This window comes from Numenius arquata, chromosome 3, assembly GCF_964106895.1.
Source record: "Numenius arquata chromosome 3, bNumArq3.hap1.1, whole genome shotgun sequence".
Taxonomy (NCBI): domain Eukaryota; kingdom Metazoa; phylum Chordata; class Aves; order Charadriiformes; family Scolopacidae; genus Numenius; species Numenius arquata.
This window is the reverse complement of record NC_133578.1, coordinates 56,927,389-56,954,737: the sequence shown is the minus strand read 5'-3', so window position 1 is coordinate 56,954,737 and position 27,349 is coordinate 56,927,389. Positions and strand designations below refer to the sequence as shown.

The window sequence follows — 27,349 nt, the reverse complement described above, 5'->3', positions numbered from 1 at the left end:
CCAGCACTGCTTATTTTGGGAGGCAAATAGTTGGACTTCTTCAAAATGGGGGAACTATCACGAAGACAAAATGAGGAGTACTGTAGCCTAGGAAGGAACTCAGAAATTAAGGGTTTTGATAATGAATATGTGTCCTAGAACTAATGAACTAAAGGCTATCAAATCTGATAAACAGTAACTGAAACAAAGTTCAGCAGAGTAGAGATGAAAGTAGTCACTCTGTAGGGAAAATAAAGAAAAATCTGCTGGAAGAGACCACAAGAGTTAATGGACTGTCTGTGAATGACTACAAGATAAGCAATGAAAGGAGCCATGAATAACAAAGGCAGTAAGTAATTTTGACTGATGTATCTGTATGACACATTTGCCTACACCACACCCACACTGGTGGATTCACAGTGGCAAGATATACAAAACTCTCTGTCCCAGATGAGAGACTCTTCCCTGAATGCTGGACTGTGCAGAACATTGATTGCTACTTTGATGAATAGTGGAAACTGGAAAGTTATTTCACATGCTTAATGAAGTGAAAGTAAAAAACAGGAAGATAAGTCGTTGCTTGATATCAACATGACATTGATTAAGCAGATGGAACTAAGAAGACAAGACTAATACCTTGACCTACAGAAATAATGTAAGTTAAGGTAAGCATTAAGGAAATACAGTTTGAAAAACAATTCTTCATATATTTCCAAAAAATAAAGCAAGGAAGAGGAAATTACTTCACATTTTTCAATGGATAAGGAGGAACTGGATAGAGATTAATTTTATTGGTCCTAAAATAACTAGAGAACTGCTTGTGAGAACATGGAAAGGCAAAAAGGATGAACTAGGAAAAATGATAGTTGCTATAAGATACTCAGAGCAGTTCATATCTGGTAAGACGACTTAGGTAACTAATGTTACCCAAAGGCAGTCTGCTCTAACAGTGAGCTAGAGATATTTCACTTCACGTTGAATTTTCCTTCCTGACTCCAGGAGGAATTAGCTATGATAGCCTTCTCTTCCATAAAGTCTTGAAAAAGATTTACTCCATCTCACTGCATAAACCCCAGCTTTTTAATCTTTCTACAGTACTATCACTTTTGCCCTTTATTTTCATTGATTTTACTTTATTTTCGAGAAATTAATTTCTATAGAAACAAAGATTAAGATTTGCAAGTCAAGATCCTCAAACTAAGACAATTTGATAATAGCTCCAACTTTCAGCAATATCTGAACAGACACAGCCAGCAATCTGAACCAGGTTCAGATAAACTAATGCACATGTAAGTATATAACTAAGGCCAAAATAAGTATATAAAAATTAACTATTGAAATAGCATAAGTATGAGCACATTTCATCACATATTTTCAGAAAAAAAAAATGAAAAATCCCTCCCTCTCCTTATTAAAGTTTCTACAGGGAGACTGAACTATTTACACACATTCTTAGGTTTAATGTAAAATAGCATCATTTCAAACCAAATCTTTAACTGAAGTTAACTGAGTTCTGAAGTTTATACTGCCAATTATACTATAACTTTGGACAATTTTTAAAAAGCAGTATTTCCTTGGAGGGAATATTTCTATGATACTATAAAAGTTTCAGATTCTATTTTGTTTCTGCATCCAAAAGTAGTTTTACACTTACTAAAAACATGCTTATATATGATCTGAATACAAAGCAAACCTTAATGAACTTCTCAGAGAAACCCATAGGCAGAGTGCAGCCATGAAGTGAATATATCAAGAGTTCTTTAGTTCTTGCTATGGAAATTTTCACATGGCCCCTTTTGTAAAGCAATCACCATATCAAACATTTTATCTGCTATTTGAGATCTGAAGCCACCAACTCCTTTTTATTGGCTCACAGATTCTCAGATTTACATCCTTATTTCTATTCACACACAGCCATGTACACTTTTTCCTGTTTTGCAGTATTTTCTGAAAATATTGTAATCACAGTAGTACACCAGCATGTCTTATTGTATCTCTTAAAAGCCACTGTATTTCAAGTATAATTATTTCATAGAAATTACTATGGGTTCAACTTCTCTCTGCCATATATTTCATATATAAATAGGAACTCTGATGTTCTGTAATCACACACAGGTATTATGAACGTATAGAAGTATTCATAAATTACAGAATAAGCACTATACAAATATCTACAACGTAAGCTTATACTTTTACTTTTCTCTCTATTTTTCAGCATAGCAAAGTATGAGATTTCAGAAAGACTCTATTTCTGTGTGCTTTGAAGTAGATAGGCTTTTCCTCATTATTTGAAAGAGAATAATAAGTACTATAAGAACTTTGGAAAATTCCAGCAAAAATAAGGGTTATACAACTACACGTATATAATATCCATATAAGCTAATATATGAAGCTGACTTCTATAAAGCTATTCAACATCTCTTGGGATTTACCCATAGTCCAGAGTAGTCAGTTTTAGATACATACATATTTACAGAGTATTAAAAAACATCTTCACTGTATGTGTTTATCACCTAAAACATAGATCACATTCTCAGTTTGGAAACCAACCACAGTATTGTCAAAGTATAAGTGGCAGAGTTAATGATATGCTCCACATCAGTTATACCTCTCAAGATCATAGTAAGCACCCTCAGAATAGGTACGGCACATCTTACGGGAGCGAAGTAATCTGATTGCATCTTCACAAAATAGAGGATACATTGTGTGATCCTGGCTGCCAAAACATAAAGGGTGAACACAATGAAAAGCAACACAAAGATGAAATGAGGACAAACCAACATGAAAAGCAAGCAATGTCAGCAACAGAACAAAACACTGGAACAAAACTCAGCTCGAACTTTGGTGAATTTTGCAAAACTGCTTTTAAAAATTAAGGTATATTGGCCTTCAGCTAAAACTACAAGTAAAGTATCACCCTCCAGTTTTACCTACTGTAACCTTTAACATTTAACACAGCCATACATGTACGACATTCTGTATATGAAAATCACAGTATTAGCAGATATTTATGTTTGTTGATTTAAATAATTTTCTTTATTGACTTTTTAAAAAGACATCTGAAGGATGTAAATATAGCATCACCTTCATGGACCACCAATTATAGACCATTGGCAGCAAAAATATGTTTAAAAAGTGAAACATGAAGATTACCCAGTGTTTGTCTACACAACATATTAAGAAAGCTAATGCTGATATTAACTCAACACTTCTAAGTTTTCTACCACTGTACAGAGACTAATGAAAACAGAAGTGGACATGTAGGTACATAAAAGTACATGCATTATCCACACAGAGTCACACAGAGGAAAACATATACCTGGCATCTCTGTAATGGTGATCTGTGGACTGGGTGTACCGGGAACGAGGTAAAGTAACATAATGACTGAGTAGATGGCAGAAAGAAAAATGCAAATATGAGACAATAATGCAGAGAAGGAATGATACACATCACACAACAGAACACATAAAAATCTGAGAACACAGGAGCTACAAGAGCATTGTAGAGTGTACTGAAATTATTACAAAATTAGAAATCTGATACACAGTACTAAAGGTAAAATTATCTAATGATTCACAGATTTATTCTGAGAAGCCAGTGGGAGACAATGGACCAAGCAGATGGCTAAAATTTGGGATTTTCTATATTATTTCAGTTAGGAGGAAAAAATGTATAAATAGTCATCTGAAAGCAATCTCAAGAAGTCAGATTGCCTGTTCTTTTGCTTGAAGGCAGTGATAACTTCAAGATGAATAATATCTTTGGCAGCAGTTTACCTAGTCTGTCTGAAAGGCTACCACCACTGGAAAATCTGTCCCCACCTCTGAGTGTAAGTTTTCTTAATATTTATCCTATGGTGATAAAAGATGAATTTAGATGAAAGCCCTGTTATTATTTAGATAGTTAATGAAGAGCTACAACATCTGTAACAGAATACGCCAAAAAAACAAAAAACTAATGTATGCATTACAAAATAATAAAAAAGGTATTTATATTTTGTTTGTATTTTGAAAATATGTCAAAATTTACATATTTTAAATATACTTGTAATTGTTACAGCATTATTTTCCAGTTATCAAAAATAGAAGAATATTATTTCTCTTTTAGTATAAATATATACATACAGTACAGGAACAATGGTTTTGAAAATAGTTTTTTTCTTCCAATTTACAAGGAATTATTAGAATGCAAAGGAGTTCCTGGTCTACAGCTCCTCTGAAGCTGCGGTATTTTAAAGCAATGTCTAACCACAAAAGTCCACATTGGAAGCGTAAACTGCTTTCACAAGAAACATGGAAAACCTCATGTCTATCCTCCACTTTTATTTCTCATATCTTAATTTGCTTATAATTGATGATTTTGTAGTAATTAAACACATTGTTACAGGTAGCTATATTACCTACACTTAATATCTTTACCTCTTTTTCATGTGGATAAAATGTGTCATCAACCATGTTTAAATATTCTTTATAAGCATATTAGTTTAATTATATGTAGTAGAAGAGATGCTTGTGCTCGCTTTTTGTCGAACAAAGGCAAAGGCATAGTCACCACTATAAAAAGCTTCTAACTTAAGTTCCTGATTATGCAATTTAAACTTTGCAGTTTGTTACAAGAACGAGGAGCCGTACACAATTCAGCAGGGCCCAATTTGACATGGTACACTGAAAATTTGAAGAGGAGATCCTAAGAAGGCCTAACAATCAAGAAAATAATCATAGAGCTACACTGCAGGCTGCAAAAAGTATTAGGGTTCCTAAACCAACACAAGTACCAAAAGCAGTCTACCCATAACAGCCTGGCAGTCAGCACGGTGCTAAGAAGCATTAAAAAATAATACCATCATGTAACACTCACATATAGAACAATCAAATAAAAACGTAGGAGTCTACCCCACAGCAGCTATGATATGTGTGACGATGGCAAACAATTGCATCCTAACTTATTCTCACCACTACATGGTGACATTCCCAGGCTATATCCACATGAATCTGCCCTTAAATGGTTTAGATGCAACCCTGAAATTAACACCACAAAACTGTTGCAAATATTATATTTATTAATAAGTAATTAAGTATTTCCAGCTGGTAGATGACATTTAATTTGGCTAATATCCAGTCTAAAACACTTAAAATCACAATATAAATAAATAATAATGTAGTAACATCACTAAGCTTTGCATTGCCTAAATGGAAAAAGAACTCCAGAAATGTTCTAGATCTGCATCTAAAATATATGTCTTTTGAGTTATTCATGAAAATCATGATCTTATATGCACATATATGTAGGACTACTTGAAAGACCCTGAAGATATGGACAAGATTTAGATACAGCAGATTTTTAAAAATACAAAAGAACTCGTGGATACTTTTTTTTTTTTTGGCAACCTTCATTTAGACTTACTGCCTTTGAACATGCATTCGTTATTTGCTATTTATAGTAGATAATGGCAGAAGTATATCAAATGATGGTTTGGCAAAATGAAAATATTAGTCTGCATCCTCACAGATTTCTGAAACATTACATATTTTGTTACAGATAGCATAGACAGAAAATTTTCAGTAGCAACTCATGTCACATTAAAATAATGAAAGTGGTCTGATAAGGCAGTACTATAGGTTTTGCCATATGACCATTAATATACACACACATCCTCCACTCACACACACTCCTGCATCAAATGAAGAGAGACTTCCACTATTTTGACATGAAGAGTCGCAGGAACACACACACACACACACATACACACACAGAGTGCCTCTCTGAACCACCCACGGCAAACCTTTCTGTTCTTACTGTGCAAGGGCAGTTTAACCTGGTCTTTGCTGCTTGGAGTGTTATACTCAACAGTAAAGATGAGGCATTAGAAGACAACCTATTCTTTTCAAGCTTCATTCTCTGTGACGGGGTCTCACAATTTGATTAACATTCCAGCTTCCCTGTTAGAGTGGGAAGTTGACTCCCATGTATTTCTGTGGAAAGGATGAAGTACTGGAGTCCTGACAATCTTGTGCTTATTGGAACATCCATAATAATTCTGAATACAAAACAAGACTCTCTGTTCCACTGTTAGAACTTGCATGAATCAAACCCAGCTGACACAAGAAACTTCTATCATTCTATTACTATTTATCCATTCTGATAGTCAGCTTTTTCCAGTGTATTATCTGATTGTAAATTACATTGATACATTGTATCATTGGCAACACTACTATCCTCCATTTTTAGTTATGCTCTTATATACTTTTCCAGTTGAAATAGCAAATCAAAAGTATGACAAGTATGAAATTATTTACATTGCTAAAATAAATATAATTTTTTACTGGTATTTTCTCTCTACAACTACTTGAAAGGACACTGTAGAGAGGTTGGTGCTGGTCTCTTCGCACAGGTAATTAATGACAGAATGAGAGGGAATGGCTTCAAGTTCCAGCAGGGTAGGTTTAGACTGAACATTAGGAAAGAATTTTTCACAGAAAGAGTGGTCGGGCATTGGAATAGGCTGCCCAGGGAGGTGGTTGAGTCACCATCCCTGGATGTGTTTAAGAGACGTTTAGATGTGGTGTTGGGGGATATGATATAGGGAAGAACTTTGTAGTGTAGGGTAGATGGTTGGACTCGATGATCCCAAGGGTCTCTTCCAACCTGGATGATTCTATGATTCTATGATTCTATGAATTTTCCTTTAACCAAATACTCTCAAGCTTTTCAAGTTACAATTTTCTGCAAATCTGGCAATGTAAAAAAACCTGGAATTAGCTTAATCAGACTGCAGAGTAAGAAACAGGTGGTTCTTTGGGATGAATAGTTGGAAATTTCAGAAAAAAAAAGAGCCATTGGTGGTGGTAGAAGGGAAGAGAGAGAGGTCTGGCATATGAAATTTAGGATAAGCACTCTGGAAAGAAATGCAGTAAAAAAACTGGGCCTGGGAACCAGTTAGGACTGCAAGATTGAGCATAGAACTGTTTGCAGGAAGAGGAGGTTGAAACTAATAAAATCATGTAGCTTCAGGGAAAGGTAGAATCATAGAATTGTTTAGGTTGGAAGAGACCTTTATGATCATCAAGTCCAGTCCAACCATTAATGTAGCACTGCCAAGTTACCACTAAGCCACATCCCTCAGCACCACACCTACATGTATAGCACGCGTAGGTGTTCCATACTTCCTCATAGCAGCTTACTGATAGCAATGATGGTAAGTACCTACTACAAGCAGTTTTCCCAAATAAATGAGGCCAGTGATATGGTTCTAAAAGTTCAGATTCTCAGCTGAACAAAGCAAGAGTTAAGGCGTTCTGTGGTAGAAAGTCTTTCATTTTGCTTCATAAACACCTGGGAAATCACTCCTAAAAACTACATAAATAAAATATGAACTCTCAACCTCTAGAAAATGGCAAATGCCATTCAAGAATAAAACATTGGTTATATAATTTCCCCTGCTATATTTCTTAGAAAAGACTAACAGTCTAGTTTTATTTAATAGTTTAGGTTTTTTAAACAAGATTACAGATTTTCTTTACATGTAAACATCAACAATTTTTCCACCCATCATGGTATCAATGCTGTTTATCACTTCAATTGTATAGAAATTCCTGCTTATCTCCTGGGATAGATGAAATCCTAGAAATATACCAACTAATCACAATTGGCAGTTTGAAGATTTTAGCTGTGAAACAACAGCAATTATCAGCAGAGAATTTGTGAACTGACACATATTCAATCAATATGATTTTCAACAAGAAAATCTGTATCACATTATCACAATGCGTCCCATAATGTATTTTGAGTCCTCACTCCAAAGGGCACAACACTAAAGTCTTTTATCAGATCTGCATTATTTATTTATGTTAACATAGGTGTTTTGTATGTGTATTTTATTCTGAGGAATGTACCTATGAGTTTTTGTTGTTGGTTGGTTTGTTTTTTAATTTGGCTCAAAGGTTCTGAATCATAAGTCCTTACAGATGTAGCTAAATTTGCAAGACTGCACTTCTCTTGCCACCTCCTACTCCATCTCTCTGTTGGAAGTTGCCATCCTTCAGCAGACCAGGTGGGTGGTGCAGGTAATTGTGCAATTTAAGAGTGATTTCACTGTGAAAGAATGTGCCCACTGTCAAGAACATCAGCTAAAGAGAAAACACTCTCCTTTTCTACCATCCTTGCTGCAAGGCTAAGACATGGTAGTGTGCCAGGACTGCAATCCCTTCAGCAATTAAATCCATTAGGGCTCAAAAGTGAGAAACCTGAGAGAGGAAATTGTATTTGGCAACATTGTAAGTAACTGAAAAGAGAATCTGTTAATGAAAAGTGTAGGATAGTCTTATCTATAGGATTCTCTACTGCTATAATCTCTACTATGTTTTCAGTTGCAGTCGTAGGCGTAGATGTACAAAAAAATTATGAAGTGCAATATACTATTAATGCACATGGTAAAATTTTGAAAGGACAAAAAAAGAAACGCTGCAATTATTGTGATTTAAGTTGATGCATATCATTTTATAACATAGCTATAAGCAAATTTTCAGCAAAGCATTTCTTTTAGTTTATTGGGTATTAGAAGACGTAAAGAAACAATGACATTGCATACCCATATATGGGTATGACATACACAACTACAACTGAAAATATTGTCTCAGAATTTCCACTTAAAGCATCAGCTACCCTTTATACTCTACAATATCTTTCTATCTGTAATATACACTTAAATGACTGTACTGTAAAATATGAAGTAAATAATAAGTGATTACTTAATCAAATATTATTCAGATATGTATTTAATAAAGAATATGAAAAAAAACTTTGTTAAATTTTCTGGTTTTCACTATGGTGCAATGTCTCAAAAAACTATTTGCCTAGTTTGACATAATCTGGCACCTAGCTATTATCGATGTTGGATTAGAAGCCTGCTAATTATGGATGAAGCAACTGCTAGTGTGAGATTACGTTTTGAAATGTAGAATTTGTAGTTCTTTGGGCCACATTTAATTTTGTATTAAATAACAGAAGCAGCTAATTAAATGGCACCTTACCTAACATGCAGCAGACATGCAGTAGTGAATTATTTTGGTCTTTGTGGGTTTTATTATAGTAAGCCAAATTTTTGACATGTATTTTGGCATTTGCTTTAAGACATGTTTTAAAAAACCACCTCTTTCAACAGCATGAAACAAAGGGTTCAGCAGAAAGTCTGTATTTAAATGTGCTAATGAAATCATCTCTCAGTAATAGCATTGTGATAGTCATGCTAGTCCCAGCATACCAAAATATCATCCCTGAAGTAATTTAAATAAAAAGGAGAATATTTCTTTAAATAATCATGGCTATGAGTACCTCATTACTTTAACATAGTAAATAACAGCTTTTGTTCTTTAAAATGGAAACTCTGCAATAGTCCTGATGAAGGGATACCGGACCAAAAATTTAACTTGTTTTTTCTCCCTTGTTTTCTTGTACGTGCCTAGTAGGAAAACATTTATACTTTAGGAGTTTTCTCACATTTTCACTGCAAGACTATTTGAGGTAGGCAACAAAGCTCCACACATTTGGCAAAATAAACTAGTACAGCTATATTAAATATATCGGTAACAAATTAACTTGATTTCCCACTTTGAGTTACCAGTATACACACTGCAATTCTGACATTTTTGCTAATATAGCAACAGATACAAACTTTAACTGTAATTTTACCCTGCCAGCAAAAATCTGTATTTGATTTGATAGCAACCTTTGACATATTTAGAGGCCTGGTGTTTGAAATTAAAATTTTCTCAAATTAAATTAAAAAATTTGTGTCTTCAAGCTTTTTTAAAATAATTTGATTTTCAATTCTAAGTGTGCATTCAAGTGTGAAGAAATATTTGCCATTAGATAGCAAATTAGATCATTAGATGAATTTGCCATTCAATTGTGAAGAAATACTGCCATTAGATCTGAGGTCATTAGACATTTTCATATGTGGTTCCAACTAACTCCATAGTGTCATATACTTTAGAGAACTTTATGTTGAATTATCTGGAAAAGGAAGGAAATAATTTTCTTACTCATATTCTCAGTCATATTTTAACTTAGCAACTGAGCATATATACAAGAAAGTACTTTTTCAAAGTCCCTTTTTGGCAAACAGCTCCAAGCGGTAAATAGACCATGGAAACAACAAACCATCAGAGCTGTGGGAAAGCAAAGTGTGATTTTTTTTTCAGAGGTAAGTGTGGAACAAAACAAGGATGATAAGTAGAGAGATTATTAACCTACACAAAAGGTTCTGGTTTTCCACTTCTCCAAACTGCCTGCAGTTCCAGCAGGTTTCAGAATCAATAACATTAAAGAGTTACTTTAGGGACTGGTGTACTCACCATTGCTTTAGATTATGTAACACAGACAGTATCACAAATATTCACTAACAAAACTTGAAGTCTAGTAATCTTTCCATTCATAAAACCACTGTCAAAATAACAATGAATATAAAGCATCATAAAAGTTTGGGAATAGTCTTTCTCTATTCTCTTGAGTGTTGCCTAAAACTTCAGAGAATGTACGTTGCAATAGAGGCGTAACTAGTTAACAATCTGATTACACAGGCAACCACTCACCATGTACGAACAGGAGAACTTCTCTTCGTGTTTTGCAAAATACAGATGACACAAATGTATTCAGAGATTCAGAGCACACCTAACAAGCAAATATCTATTCATCTGTAATAGTCACCTGAAAGTTCAATAATCTTATCACCAACAACTTTCTGACATTGTTTTCCTGACATATTCTGAAAAAACAATTCTCTTTCTCTAAGCCAAGCCAGTCCAGTAGGGGTTATTTTATTGAAATGATGGGGAAAGACTGCAGTGCTGTACATCAAACCACCTATGCATTTATCTGGGAGGCAGCAAGCAAACTCGCCCAGTGAAAAAACCCAGAAGCATTCCATAAGGCATATACAGGCTCTAAGGACAAGTTCAGATCCTATTTCAAGGATGACTGGTCTAAAAATCAACACAATGTTATCCCAAAAGCATTCTGTTCTTTTCTTCTAAGGAAACAGCTCAGAATCCTTAAATTATTGGCTTCTGTATGAAAATCAGATAGCCTCATGAGCCAGCTAAATAGCATTCTTCTTTTTTATAACTTAAACAGAAATATTAAGAAGTTTAATGCAAAAAAGAGGCTCACCTATGATCTATTATACTTGTAATAAATACAGTTAACATTCTGGATGATGAATACTTGATTGGTTTTCAACATCTTAATTTTTTTGCCCATTTGACCTTTTTTTTGCCAAATTAAATTACAAATCACTTGAATAGATATGCTGGGTTTTTGGGGGTTTTTTTTGGGTGCTCTTTTTTCTAACTTACCTAATTAGGAACAATTAATTATACATTTTTTTTCTGGAGAATTTTGTCTTACACTCCTTACAATCATTGACCATCACATTAATGTTGGCATATTCACGTTTTCTCTTCAATATTGCTACCAAAAGGCATTGACTTCTTAAATTCTTTGTATTAGTTAGCAACACCCATTATGTTCTTTGATGTCACTTGAGGAATAACCTGTAATAACCACCTGTAAAAGTATTAACTTCAAATGCTAGTCACATAGCACTCAATAAGATTACAAAATACATTCGTATTACTCCTTGCTATATGCAATTATGAAATGGGACAATATCTAGCAGTCATGGCCCTCCGATTATAATGTGCAAGTTTTCAACTTGGTGTATAAGAAGCTGCAAGATTTTAAAAATTAAAGGTAAAAAATGCTTTTTCTTTTGATTTTCTGGCCTGAAGACAATGAAGTGGGAAAGATCTTATAAATTATTTTTTTTAATGTCACAAAGGCACTACCACAATTAATTCAGCAATTTTAACTGTATTAGCCAACTATTGCCTGCAATTCTTTTTTACATCATTAAAATTCATAGAGGTTGCTCTACTTACTCTTTGGGAAGCTATATTAAGCAAAACATTAGTTATGGCAAGATGTGCCTCTAAACACAAAGACCTTGGTTTCATTCTCACACACATTTCCATAATCCCCCCCCCAAATGGCTCATAAAGTTGAGAAAATACAAACACAGTGCTAGAATATACTTTTGGTATGTCTGTGAATTGCATTGTATCCAGTGGGAGCATTACATTAACACTTAACTAAAATTATGCATTTTTATGATTCTTCATTCAGCAGCAAAAATTACTAAATGTACTCTTAATTTTTTTAAAGATATTCAGCACTTAAAGAATTTATTAATATAGTACATAAAAATATTTTTAAAAAAAAGGAAAAATAAGCTGTCTTTTGTATTGTGCAATTCCTCATAGATTTTTCAGACTTCCTCTTGGCAAAAATACACTAACTTGACAGTTTTGTCAGCCTTGTGTGCACTGTATTTTTTTCAACGTATATCATGTAACCAGTGGATAAATGAGTAGGGAAATGCTCATCTGTGGGATTAGGTAAGTAATTTTGCTATTTAATTTAGTGAGCTATGATGCTGAAGTAGTTCTCGTTGATGAGTATAAGCTACAGCTGTTTCTGATTCCAGTTAGATATTTACCTCTCTCTGTCCGGGGAGTAGTGGTCATCTATTACACGGTGTCTATCCATTCGGTTCAGGGTATTGTAATGCGCAGGAATAGATCGAGTCCCTCGTGGTCCCTGATCCACATTCCGACTAAGGATAAAAGACATCAGATTCTGAGTTCTGGGTGCGCCTGGACTACATCCCCTCACTGGTTTGTACAGACAATTATTAGCAAACATGATGGTAATGACATGTGTAAGCTGACCTATCTTTTGTATACTTTTACTCTCATATAATTTTAAATTTCATGGTAAAAAAAGATTCTCCTACAGAAAAAAGATGCTAAATCCATGCTAGGGATAGGGTTTTTTTCATTTGTTTCAATGGTTTTTTGTTCTGGAAATGAGAGGATAACTTTTTTTTTTTTAAATTAGAAAGGTTAATTTCAGACAAAATTTCACCAGTCTTTCCAGACTAGTACCTTGAAGGAAAATTTCCTTTCCAGCTGAAACATATACTGTAAAGAACTTTCCATGAGTTCTTGAGTTTGGCTATACCTCAAAGTGTCGCTATACCTAGTCCCAAGACACAATGAGGACTTCTGGCTGTTACGGTAGAGTGCAGCCTGCTGAAAACATTGTCATCTGAATTAAACAACGGATGCTTGTTGTGCACTGGAAAGCTTATTCTGTAATCTCACTAGCATAGAATCTGAAAAAGACAGACTGTTTAACTAGGTGTAAGTGGTACACATAGTGCAGACTTTGTTAAAGAGCACCGATCACCTTTAGAGTTTTGTATTGTTTGAGATAAAAGCTTTGCCCATTGATGGCTTTACTCAGTTTAACCATTAAGACCTGTTGATACACACTAACTTCAATTTTTCTGCTCTGCAAAACAAGTCCACAAGAATAGGAAGATAGAAAGACAACAGTTAACTGTAATAATTATTGGTACAGATTTGGAAATAACAGTTTGCATGCTTCCCTCCACACAAATTCATATTTTACACCAATAAATTCTTCTACCTCCTGTCCTTCCCTGTAGCCTTCCCTAATGTGGCACTCATTGGTTTTTTCACTTTTATACCATTCATTTCTTGTGTCCTTCCTTGTCACTTTGTCTACCCTTTAGGTACCTGTCATCCTTATCTTTTGTCATTTGCTAGTCCCTGGTTAGTGTTAACCTGTACATGTATCCTCCACTGCTGCTTCCATGCTGTTGATTATTTCTGCATGTAAATGATATGAAGATGTTGCACTACACATAAACTTTTGCCTCCTGCTCTGCTTCATTTCTCATAAAGCATTTCTCCACTCCAGCTTTCATGAAGCCAAATACAAAGTTTACTCTGGCTAGTAAACTTTATATTTGCTATATTAAAAGTGAGATAATTCTTCTACCTCCCACTATACAACTCTTTCCTGAAACTTCTCTGTATGTGTTTTCAGCACCTTATTTATACCAAAATTATAGAAAATCCAGTATGGCTTTTACCCTACCATGGGACTCTTTCATGCATATTTCTACTCTAAAATGACCATTGACAGGGCTCCTCTGCTGTGCTTGTTAACTTTTTTACTTTTCCCAACAACCGATTCTCATTCCTCCTTTCTGAATTCTAGTTTCTGTCTGACCCTTTTCCTCAGGGTCTCTCTTTTAATTCAGGTTTCAAATACAATCCAAACTTTTTTTTTGTTTTTCCTGCCTATAGTATTATCATCATATTTTACTCATCTCTTCTTTTGAATTAAATATTTAAGCTTTCTCAAGCTGTCATTTCTTTGCAAAACTTCCTGAAGATTTTACCTTTGCTGTCTGCCCACACAATCAAAACTCCTGCTGAAACTCTGATTACAAGCCTTAGTCCTGAAAACTCAGTACCATCCTGTCTGTTCCAATCACTTTCAATAAGATTGTGTTATTGGCTTATAGCTCTAAATAAATAAATTTCTTCTTTAAATTTCTACATTATATCAGATTCTGGCTTCATGCTGCTTTTTAACATCCCACACAACTGTATTTCTTGTACTTTGAAGTGTTACTACTATTTCAGTTCTGTTTCACTCTGCTAAGCATGCCTGTCAGCCAGATTTACTATTTAACAGAAAATGACATACTTTCTCCAGTGAAACTTGTTCAATAAGAAAAGTTGGTTTCACAACATACGTCTTCACTTCTTTGGAACTTTCTTGTAGTTGACAGGGCATGTACAGAGCAACCAGATAGCAGGTAAGCAGGTGAAAAGGTCTAATTGCAGCTGGTGATGGTAGAGAATAATGAGTCATCCTACTAGATTTACCACACCATTTCAGCCTATTCCACTTTCTATAGTCACCCTCATCTTTCTTTTTCAAAGGCACTCAGAAAAAGCTAAAATGATGTTGTCCAGTGTCTGCCACAGTCTAAATTCCATTCTAATCTACAGAGAGAATAGCAGTCCATTAAATATATTAGCTGAAAACATTACAAGAGGAGTAATGTCTTGTCAGCTACTATACAATGTGGCTTTGGTGGAGTTTATTAATGAAGTCCAGTAGAAGGAATGAGGACTGCAAACTGGCTTCTGAGATGTAACAGCAACTTGCACTTCTATAGCCCAAGAGCTCCTGCCTGCAGAGACATCAATCAGTAACTGGAAGATCTCTGGGTGTGCAGCACACTTACTGCAGTTACAACATGTCTATAGCAGCACAGGTATAACAAACTCAACCAAACATGATGCAAACGTCATAACAATGCTCATAGTTTTGCCAAATACACCTGGTTTCTCATTAGAACTAAAAAGGTATTTCAGTAATCCAAGGATTATGCTGCTTTTCTACAAACTATCCAGTTCTGGCAACCCAATTCTCTGGGCTTGACCAGTCCTCAAAGAAATGATTTAGTGGGTGGGCAGGGAATTATTACATAAATAATGCATTTGATTGTGAGATTGTAAGAAACAGATGAAACATTTTTCTCTGTAAATTCAAAATTATATTTAAAAATTTAGCTTTAGGAAAGTCAGGAAGCAATTCCATACGTGTAAAGAAATGCAAAACTACAAGGAAATGAAAAGAAGGTTTTTCAATGGTGTTAGACAAGTGTTAATTACTAGCTTGTGTAAAAGTTCTGCCCAAAACGCACACAGCATGAATGCACACACACACAAAGAGATTTTGCTCCTATTTATGTCTGTATCCAAGACAAATAACCCCAGGAGATCTAGTACGGGCCATTACTTTGACTGAAATCAGTACAGTAGAAATTGGAGTAGGCCCCTCTGTGTCTACTGTTTATGTCTCATTTAAAGTCAGGCTGTACTTAGATATGGTTTTAGATTTCAAGTAGAAACTTATAGTTTCTGCCTGTGATGATATTGGGTAATTTGGGATACTAATACCTCATTAACGCAAAAGGATATCATTTAGTCTGTATCTGTTAGAGGAAATAGTAAGTAAACACATAAGTAAGAGACCATGAAGTCAAGAGAATTTTAGGCTAACAGAACAAAGATAAAAGAAAGGAAAGCAGAACACAAGAGTACAGGAATGGCTTTAGAAGAAAGGGAAACACACACGTACCTGTCAGGAAATATCGGACACCAGATCTTCAGTATTAAATGGGAATTGTGAACATTATGGGCAAAGAAAGTAAGTTCCTCTTTTATTCCAGCTGAATTACACCAGTTAGAAACCTACCCACACATAGTGACAAAAATGCTGGAAAACAGGCTTCATGCCCCTTTACACCTGTCCTTCTGCTTCCTTTATCCGTGCAGGAAAATTCTTAATTCTGGCTTAAACAGTGTATTCAGTAAGGTAATAGTCAAATTGCTACCTTTTGGATAGCTTTGTTTCACAAGATAAATTGTTAGCAGAGGCTTTCTATGATCAAGACTTGACATCCGGTATAAAATTGTACATGTGTCAATTTATTCTTGATGCTTTAAAAGTTTGAATAAAAAAATCTTAGAAAGAAAGCAACTACAGGCCAAAAGCATTTCACTCCCGGAACCTTGATTCTATGCACACAAAAGGGTTGAAAACAGCCACTGACAAATGAACACTAAGAAAATGTCAAACCATCACATGCTATAAAACATGGCACCCTCTAAATAGCTCCTGAAAATGAAGATCTGGAGAACTATTTTTCTTTCCTTAGATTGGAAAAATAAGACAAAATTAGGTGAACTTTTGCACATCAGCATAATGTAAGAAAAAACATCATTGCCTTTACATAATTTCATGAGATCTAACTAATTCATTGCCATTTTGAAAGTCTGGAGATTCTTTCCAGTATTGCTACAGGATCAACACCACTTAAATTTACATATCTGCATAGTTAAATAACAGTTTACCTTTGTGGGGGAGGGACACTGGGAGACCATGATCTAGTCCGTCCTATACTATCTCCACGGTGAGGGGACCCTGATCGAGAGCAATGATTAGATGACATAACTTGTTCTGGCACTGATAGCGTTGAACTTTGAAGATCTCTCCCATTATGTCGATAATCTAAAAAGAAATGCAAATATTCAATAAATCTGAAATTGCACTTTTTAATTTCCTACATATCTGTAGTAGTTAGAAGCATTATAAAAAATGGAATTTGATCAAGAATGTTGTTATGTCTGCCTTCAAAGAACATGTTATCATGTTCTTTGAAGACTCTGGTCAAGATGTCACCAAGAGAAAAATGCTACAGGTAAGAAACAGGCAACCAAGGGAATACAAGAGACCTGTGAGGAGCTTTGTAGGCCAGTATCTGCTACCCCAAAGAGCAAAAGAGGTATAAGCAATTCTGAGAGTTAAGACCACAAGTAGGAATTTTTCATATTTTACTGATTTTAATTCATGGTACTTATTACTAAGACAACAAGCTATGTGTTTCAGTGAACTGATTAAAACTTATTGTGTACAGAGTATGAAATGTACTGAAACAACCAGCAATTATTATGCTATGATATCATACCATATGCTAAAATAAAACCATACCTCAAAAATCCATATTTTCTGCAGAGAAGCCCAACTGAAATTGGGATAATTTAGGAATGTTTGTTTTTTCACAATGACAATAGGTGATTAATTGCAAACAGCATCCTTACAATGCAAACCACATCTTTTCTCATTTCACAGTCAACAGCTTATTCTGAGAATGTTTAATATCTTCATTAAAAAACTGAGAAATGTGGAAATGTCTTATCAGTTATTTTTGCTGATTACATTGATTGAAAAGTATTGTAAATAGCAACAAGGAATAAACAAATTTCTAAAGATAGTCTTAAAGAGGCAGAAAGATTTTAATCTTTAAAAGACAAGTTAATACATTTGGGGAAAATAGAAAGTCATCTCTGGGAAGGCATAATCTGAAAACACATTGTATTGGGTTTGCATCGCAAGGTTTTTGTAGCTGGGGGGCTACAGGGGTGGTTTCTGTGAGAAGCTGCCAGAAGATTCCCCCATGTCCGACAGAGCCAAGATGGACCTGCTGCTGGCCAAAGCCAAGCCCATCAGCAATGGGATAACTGACCACAACCCCCATCCCCCATATCCCTCTGTGCCACTGGCAGGGAGGAGACAGAGAAATCAGGAGTGAAGTTGAGCCCAGGAAGAAGGGAGGGTTGAGGGCAAGGTGTTTTAAGATTTAGGTTTTATTTCTCATTACTCTTCTCTGATTTGATTGGTAATAAACTAAATTAATTTCCCCAAGCTGAGTCTGTTTTGCCTATGATGGTAACTTGTGAGTGATCTCTCCCTGTCCTTATCTCAACCCAGGAGCCTTTCATTATATTTTCTCTCCCCTGTCCAGCTGAGGAAGTGGAGGAATAGAGCAGCTTTGGAGGGCACCTGGTTTTCAGCCAGGGTCAACCCACCACACACATAGGTGAAAAGCAAGTTATTACAAGCTTATATATAATGAAATAACCCCCCTCAATTACTGTACAAGTACACATGACAGAATGCTGTCTATTATTATCCTAGTAATCTGTATCTATAGATATAAAAAGATGCAGAGAGAGTTCTTAGTATTCTGCATACACAGAGCACAGTTATAGCATTGGGAGAGGAAAATAATGAAAAGCAGTAATATGAAGAAATAGAAAAATCCTTTTAAAAAAAAAATCCAACATTTCAATCAGCAGTTTTATAGAATATTTGGTATGTACAGACACCAAAGTACAAGGGGAAACAGCGATAGCATAAGGTATTCTACCTGAATGAACATAGTGAAGGGCAAGGAATTCAATTAACAAAACACAAAAAACCCCCTACCTTGTCTAAAAAATTCCTAGAAGTGAGAACTAGTAAATCAACACAATTAAATTTACTAAATCTGTATACATATACAAATTAATTACATTGAAACAAAAAGCCTCTTCCAGCTCTAACTTGTTATAGTTGACCGCTTGCACATAAATCAAAATTTATGACTATCTAATTAAATTGTCAAGTATAATCCTGATCAAAAAATGTTTTACATGAAATTGGAAGCAGGCATGCAATGATTTCTGGTAACTAACACTGGTAGTGCTTCTTTATAACAATTTCAGAAGGCAGAAACTATCAGCACTTCTAATAATTTTTGCATCAACACAACTAGACATGTTAAGCTGTGTTTGAAGTAACAAATTAATATTCTATACGCATTGTTGCCAAAAATAGACATTGAAATTTATAATTAATTCACTCAAAACAAAACCTCCTATACTTATAAACTTCTCTTTTGCCAACAGCTCACACGCTGAAAAGTAGCAGTTTCAGTGGGGCAACCCACTAACCTGAGTTAATTCCGGAGTCATCTTTCAGTTTTGTAGAGTTAATGTAGCTCTCTGCTTTATTTCACACTACAGATTTTCACAAGCTAGGAGTCAAAGCAACATAGAATGCTACCTCATACTGAAAAAAAACATATCAGATTTTCACAGAACACAACCTTCTGTGAACATCTGTAGATTTTAATACTTCAATTAAAAATTTCCATTCTATAAAGATGCAATACCATAAAATATTAACATGTTTAATGTGGAGAGAAAGGAGTTCAGGATAGATCCAGTAAGGTTCTTAGGTTTCTTGAGCATAGTCATTATCATTCCAACACTTCAAAATCTCAGCTGCAAAGGAAAATATTTAAACTGTATGAATGCATGAGGCAAAACAGGTATTTCAGAAAAAAGATCCAAAAAACTACATGTTGTTAACACAGCCATGTAGATACAGCTCACAGGAGATGCCATGTTTTGAATTCAGTTTCAAAAATCAAGGATGCAAAGAGCATGCTTCCATCCACTCAGGATCCAAAGCCCTGCATTTCCTCCTGACATAATATATCTCAGAATCATTTTTTAAAAGAATTGAACGGGGATAAGATGAAAACTGTTTTTTCATTTCCTGGGAATCTAAAAATCTGCTAGCCGACTGGTCACTCAGACTATGGCAGTTCTGAGAAACACATTTGGAGAAAAAAGTATAATCATGTACAAAATTTTCAGATCTAAAACATAAGAGCTTAGCAAGTTTCTTGATCCATTTTGACTTAAGCAAGTCTGCCTAAAGGCAGCTTTGGCAGATCAAGTAGTTCAGAGTTACAGTATTTGTCTTGAAGGCACTTGGTCCTAGTATATCACAGTTTAATGATTCATTGGTCTTCAAGTCTTTATACTTATTTTAAACCAAACTTTCCTTATTTATAACAGTGGACAATTTTTTTGAATTATTTATTTTTTGAATTAGTTTTTTATTGAAAATGTCATTGGCTTATTGTTTTATTTACTATTTTATTTTTACAAATAAATGCAGATTTCCAAGCTTCAGGGCCAGTGTAATATTTATTTTACTTTCTGAACCTAGAGATCAGAATAGTATAGTTTTAAAAAGTATAGTTAATTATATCTTTTCTTTTTTGGCATGACCACTGCTGTTGCAGAATGAAACGGTTGTCTGTGCTTGAATCACAGAGACAGTGCAGCCCAGTTGTGTGCCCAGCCAGTAGGATCCATCATGTCTTTATCTCACCTCTGCACAGATTTTTTTCGCCAGCCGAAACCAGATGAAAAAGATGGCACATACTAGACTCTACCTTGAGACTTCACTTGGCATAGGTTTTCAACCCAAAATTTAGAAAGTATAAGAAACAACCTTGGATACAGTGAGACATGGCAGGAATATAAAAAGTACCTAAGAAATTGTTTAACAATGAACTTCGGAAGATGAAATATATTGAGAACCTGCTGATATTGAAATAATTGATTCAATCATCTTTCACTTGTTTATTCTTTCAATGAATTTCAGTGCCTTTTGTTGCAATTACTATTTATCAAATAAAATACTTCCACATATAAGAAATTTGTGCCTTTCATTGACACATGAGGTCCAGAGGAAGGACAAGCAATCTGTCATTACCCTGCAGCCACACAAGGGGCAGAGAGAGGAATGGGCCAGCTCCTCAGTTAGAAAGTTTCAGGAAGATGACTAACACAAAGCTCACTCCGGAGGCTTAACAACATGTCTAGCACCAAGCTGTACACCACAGAAGTGGCCAAGCACTGTAATAAATATGTTTAGCAATCAAAGCTGGAGTTCTTCTAAACCCCAAACAGGCTTTAAAGCTGCTATTGACGATTGATTGACCATGGGATATGAAGTATTAACTTTGGTACTCCTAACATGAGAACTTAATTCTCTCTAGAACATGACTGGCTTTGCTTGACCAGGAGTTGAAACATACATGCCTCTCTCAAGAGAGGTGACATTCTCAACTGAAAAAGTTATGATTTCACTTCCAGTTTCAAAAATATTTCATGTCTTGTAAGAAAGGGTAGAGAAAGAAAATAAAAATATTTTCTTGTGGAAAGAAATTATAGACAGTAAAAACAGGTCGTAAGTGCAACTTGACCAAGAAGCTGCTATTGAGTAAGCAGATAGTTATTTAAAGCAGTAGCAAAAATAAGATAAACATTGGAATCTGCTTGCAACTATAAATATGAAGTCATTAGCATAGAATCAAGGGCTCTATAACTATGGCAAGCCTCTTAAATCAATGTACAGAGCACACAGAACCTGATAATCAGTATACAGATAATCAGCAATACACAACTGTGAGCTGCAGACACTTAAAAGATTGGCACGTGACAAAGATATCTGCAACACCACCACCACCTTCTCTTCATGGGAAGGTTTAATTTAAAACTATGGGATGCATCAAATGAAGGATTTTGCAAAGCACGTTAAATATAGCTTCCTTGGAGTTTTAATTTTATGTGTTTTAAGAGAAAATATTAATATATTTGGCTTAAAGTATTCATTCACACAGTATGGCTGTACTGTGCTAATATTATGCTATGCAGGGTACATGTTCAGTCAATACTAACAAATTGTTACGAAATTCCACAGCTTTAGGACAGAAAATTACAGAAAATCACAAACCTCCAAATACGAGGTTCACATCAACAGCACTGAAATAACCCTAAAAAAATCCAGCTGAAAAGTACTAATGAATATTTTAATTTAGATGTCTTACTGCTTGATTGACCTGAGCGAAACTCTTTGTAGGAAAATTGTTCTAGAAACGCAATATTAGAATTGCTGTTTATCACAGGCAAAATAATTGAGTTCTTTCAGACACTAATGCTGAGGGGTGTTTTCTCCACTTAAACATCTGTACTTACTTGAGGCGTCAAGCTTTCTCTTTATCAGATATTTAATTTTTAACACTCACTGTGGTTGGGCTTAGAACAAGTGCTAATTAAAAAAGATTATATAACCAAATTGCCAGAAATGCTTAACATACCAAGATCTCACACATTGGCAACTTTTGGTTCAGTTCTTTTATACAAATGTGCTCAGCTTCTATGGTGATTTGAACATCTAAATGCAGAATTTGGATGTCCTCTGAAAAAGTGCTGACAGTAACTGATAAACCAAATCGAATTATTGATATCTGAATACTCTATAAACTGAAGATACATTATGCATGGGTTTGGGGATTATTTTTTTTTTTTGCATCAAAATATTATTCTACAAATATGGGAAGAATGAATATATAGTGAAACAGAAAACATTACAGTAGGAATAACCGGTTAGTTGCGGCAGAGTAACTGAGTTCCTCAAGAGGTGTTTTTAGCTTGTACTACGGCACTAATGGCATGTACAGGCCCATTACACTTGAGACAATTCTTTTGATCATTAATGCCTATGAAGAGCGTTCCCACACAGTAATAAACCAGAGCTTGCTGAATTCTCAGTACTGTCCCTACACCCAGTATGACATACAAAGCTTGAAAAAAACACAGTTACTATACAGATAGTGTTTCTTCTTCTTTAAGTACTCATCCATGTACATTTTCGCCATCTAGCAAGTCCCCCAAATTAGCCTCCTCTTGACACTCTTGACAATTCACTGATTGGAATTTATCTGTCTTTTCATGGAGCATTTCCTTCTTAGAGATGCTCATCACCAGATTTGTAACTCATCCCAACTAGACTTTTCCTTATATGAAAAGTATCTGTCAAGAGAGTCTCTGATAGGAATGCAACTTCCTTGCAGCTTTCCATTAACTATTAGATGCCTTTGTCACTCTGTAGATATCAGAACTGTGGCAGAACATAAATTAATACGCTGAGTACATATTTGCTTAACTTTACTCAAAGAGAATGCTTCTGATAATTACTGATAATCTGAAAATAAAACTTAAATTTAGTTACATCTTACAGCTTATATTTAAAAACATAACATAAGGTTTTTGAAAAATTGTATTAATTGAGAGAATTTGGATGTTTGAAAAGAAAGAAGTTTTGTCAGCTGGGGAAATGATACTAAAGAATTTTTTCTGAAAATAGTAAAAGTATTACTAAACTTCACCTTTTATACATTAAAGATTAAACTAAAAATACAAGGAAAAGCTTGGAGAATGATAATAAAAATTCCTGTATTAAGAACTGTAGGCATAAAGGTGTGAATAATATATACCTCTTCTGTTTATAAGTAAGGAAAATGGTTAAGGACCCCTTGATCTAACAGGTAAGAGTAAGAACTACTTTAACATTGCTTGAATTTGACTTCCAATTTTGGGGGGAATTTTTGAGACACATAGACACAATGCTATTTTTTACTCAAGGAAGAGCCCACAAAGAACAGATTTTAGAGCAGGGGAAAGGCTATCAACATAAAATAAATAAAAAATAAAAAATAAAACAAAGAAAGAAATAAAACCCCCCAAAAAACCAAAACAAGCTTGTCAATGTTTATGTCTGTAATTACTGGGCTTTTGGGACACTACAGACTCCCATTTAGGGCTAGCTGGTGATATAAAATGAAATCTTTATTGTAGTAGGGGTAGAAGTAATCCACTCTATGTACTAATGATGTAAGGCGTCTTTCAATAGGCAGTTGATTTCAAGCTGTAACTGAAGCATTCTGTATTCTGTATCTGCTTTGAGCAACAATCATCAACAGGATTCAGGTATAAAAATTCAGTTCACATTACCAGCAAGTAGAGAAAAGGACTTTTGTTTCCTCTGCAGGCGAGGCTGCAACAAGACAGTAAAAGAATTCTTTTGAACAAAGGACTGCTCAGGTGTTTTGAGAAGTGAAGAAAAAATGAATAATTGCTTTTCGTTCTTCTTCAAAAGCAGAATAATTTTTGTAAATCCAGTAAGAATGTCTTTACTGGCTTTTACTATTTTTTCTAATCTATTTGGCTCTAACTATACTCTGAATAAATATCTTATTTGTATTCTTACTTGCTCATGAAACATTTTGCTATCTTTTGCATAATAAGAAAAACTTATCACTATAATGCTTTTCTTCTAAAGGCTGGAGACTGCATTCTTTTACTTGGAAAAGCTCTTCTCTACAGAGACTTGCAATGCAATTTATGCTGAATTCACTGCCTTACATTCTTCCAGGATTCATCTGTTAAAACATATATAAGATTACAAGTGTTTCATAAAATGATGTCATGCAGATGATTTATTGGTGTAGAACTGAATTTTAAACATTAATATCTCACTTAATATTGAAGTCTTACAGCAATGATAAGTGAGACTTTTTATGATTAAATGGTCTTGACAATAAATGTCTCTGTTCATAAAGTCAGACTCAGTAGGTTACTTGTACTCACTCAGTAGGTTACAGCGTGTTCAACATACACTATGAGGAAGTAGCTGAGAAGAAAACTATTTAGAAATTATAGTCCATATTCATCGAACTTCATTAACTGTAATGCCCACTCACTTTTGGCCAATAGAAATAGCAAAAAACCAAACCGAACCAAAACAAAACCACCTTGCTTTACATCGAATTGTATTTAGTATTATGAAAATGTAAATCATGCTTTGTAAGATGATTTGGAATTTTTCTAAAATAAATATAAAAACATTGCATTGCTCTTATCAATAAGCACATAAGAGCATTCTAAGCAGCATGGGAAGATGCTAATGTGCTCCCACACAGAATTGCTGATCTCAGGCACCTTTATGAGGGCTGAAGTTTCCGGTTCAGGACAGCAAAATTAATGCTTTACTTGGTTTGAGGGCTACATACAAGCAATCTCAAAGACAAAAACAGAACTGGTAGTGCCTCTCCTTCTGCTGGCCTGTGCTAAGATTAAATCCAGCAGAGATGAGATATAATAGAGATTCTGTTCTAGTTGTTTTGGTCCCAAGATGAAATGAATGTATATTGTATATGAAGAGAGCTATTTTAAAATCTTGTGAAAAATCACTTTTGCATACTTATTTCAATACATAATATGTTATAACCTTTTCTGACAGTAGCTGGTGTAGAACACATGTATAGCCAGAAAAACACAGATTGAAGTTTTTCAATTGTTCTATCATTATTTTCTTAAAAGCCTTTTCTGTTGACAGAAACAACACTCTCTTTCATAAGACTAAAGTTTATTAAGTTTGTCTAAGCGAGATAAGATCCAATCCACCAGAATTGATAGCTTTTATGAATAATTTTTCCAAGAGATGTTTGAATTTTTTGTAAAAATTAAAGAAAAGAAGAGTATGTGAAATAATTTAAGCATTTCATCATTAGGAAATTAAATTAGCGGATCAAAAGAACCACAGCAGTGACAAACAGCAACAGCAGATATATTAAAAATAGATGATGATGCAAGGAACTGCAGCTTATAAAGTTCCCTCTGCTTCAGCAAATATGGTCTAACACAATCTTGCTTACATATGTGCATTAAGAAAGTTCTTCCATTGTTGGATTTCTACCTATCACGAGTTTACCCAAAGGCGAAGTCAATTGACCTTATGGGACCAACACCAGACAAGCTATATAAAAAGGTGTTGTGGAGAAAGAGAAAAATCTCAGTTTTGATCAGGATCATGGGGAAGCCAGATAGCATATATCTTTCATTGAACTATAAATAAATAAATAATGAGATCAGCAAAGGTCCGTGGATTTCATGGAATCATAGAATCATAGAGTGGTTTGGCTTGGAAGGGACCTTTAAACATCATCTAGTCCACTGTCTTGAATAAATGTAAATTTAAAAGTAACTAAAAGAGAATTCTTGCTCTTCTTACAGGTTCCTGGAGTTTAGCTCACAGGTCCAATACTTTGAATAAGCATTAATTTTATGTAAAGGATCACTGAGAGTACCTGACAGATGTTAGCAAACATACTTGATGTGATACAGTATTTATATAGCAGAAGGAAAAAGAGCAAAGTGAAGTGTCATGTTAAATAAAACCTGAAAATACAAAATGAAAGAACTGGGGTAGGTGAGAAAGAAAGAGAACAAAGAGAGACAAATGGCTTAATCCAAAGAAGGTATACAGTTAAACCAAGATTGTGATGAGTCTGCAAATGAATAGAAGAACCTTAAACAAGAGAAGAATGTGGATGATACGACAAGGCAAGGATAAATCAAAAGACTTGCAAACATAGTGACAGCAGCACAAAAAAGAAAGGCAATAAATAAATATTTCAAAACCAAAAGAACATCAAACTTTCCCACCCACACAGCCAGTCTGAATTAAAATGCAACTAAGGTGTAGAATTGTCAGCAGAAATTCAAAAGCTAAAAGATCCTAAAGGAACTAGAGGTACATCAAACACTCAGGTAAGGGAAGTAGATTTGTTCACTGAACTGTAAAGGCCATAACTTTACAAGTTGTTGAAAGAGGAGCCTACGAAATAATAAAATTGTACATCTAGGTGTTTCACAAGAATTCCACTGATGTTCAAGCACCTGGTAAAACTTCTGAAAAACTCAGTACCTTTTTCCAGGACAATACAAGGATTTCAGTTTTAAAATGGGGCCATACTGGGCACTCTAGACATACATCCATCAACCACCTTTTTGTTCCTGCCTTTATTATTAAACTCCAAAGTTAGGTTGACACATTTCTAATTTAACTGAAAAACAGGAATGTGGAAATCCTTCCCTTTGGGAGAGTAGGCAAGCCTTAGTGACTTCTAAGCACCCACAGAAAGCTAACCAACCTAAGACTGAAAGCACAGTGAGTAGGAACGAGGGACTTCTGAGGATCACTGACTCTCTGGTTCCAATGCTTCACACCACTTTGGTTACATATCCTTCCTGTCTTCTGACTGCAGTAAAGCAAACAGGGGAATGGGAATATAAAAATGCCCTAAGTATCTTTCTAATTAAGGTAATAACCGGAAAACTGAGCTTCTTGCTGTTTGAAGATAAATGATTTAAGGAAATAAACTTAGTGGTCTTGCATCCACAACATCCCAGAGACTGAATGTCTCTGGGAAAAAATTTGGAACCTTAGAGTATAGCAAAATTTGAGCAGAGTTAACAAAAATCTGAATGTTTATGCAGAAAAGATAAAAAAAGCATATTCATTGGGGATAGAATAAGTTTTACGGCAGAAATC

General features: G+C 34.8%; 1 protein-coding gene across 40 annotated transcripts in view; it reads right to left on the bottom strand.

Moving 5' to 3' along the window:
• RIMS2 (regulating synaptic membrane exocytosis 2) overlaps window positions 1–27,349 on the bottom strand; it is a 471,979-nt gene that overhangs the window by 150,149 nt on the left and 294,481 nt on the right. For 25 of the 40 annotated variants that reach the window (XM_074145864.1, XM_074145875.1, XM_074145871.1 and 22 more), the window contains 2 exons: window positions 16,843–16,999; window positions 12,534–12,650 (listed from right to left, as the gene is read on the bottom strand). In XM_074145864.1, the coding sequence (XP_074001965.1) occupies window positions 12,534–12,650; window positions 16,843–16,999 (274 nt within the window). Of the gene's footprint in view, window positions 1–2,587; window positions 2,696–3,298; window positions 3,365–12,533; window positions 12,651–16,842; window positions 17,000–27,349 lie in introns of all 40 variants that reach the window. The other 15 variants (XM_074145865.1, XM_074145877.1, XM_074145873.1 and 12 more) reach the window with 2 other exon arrangements.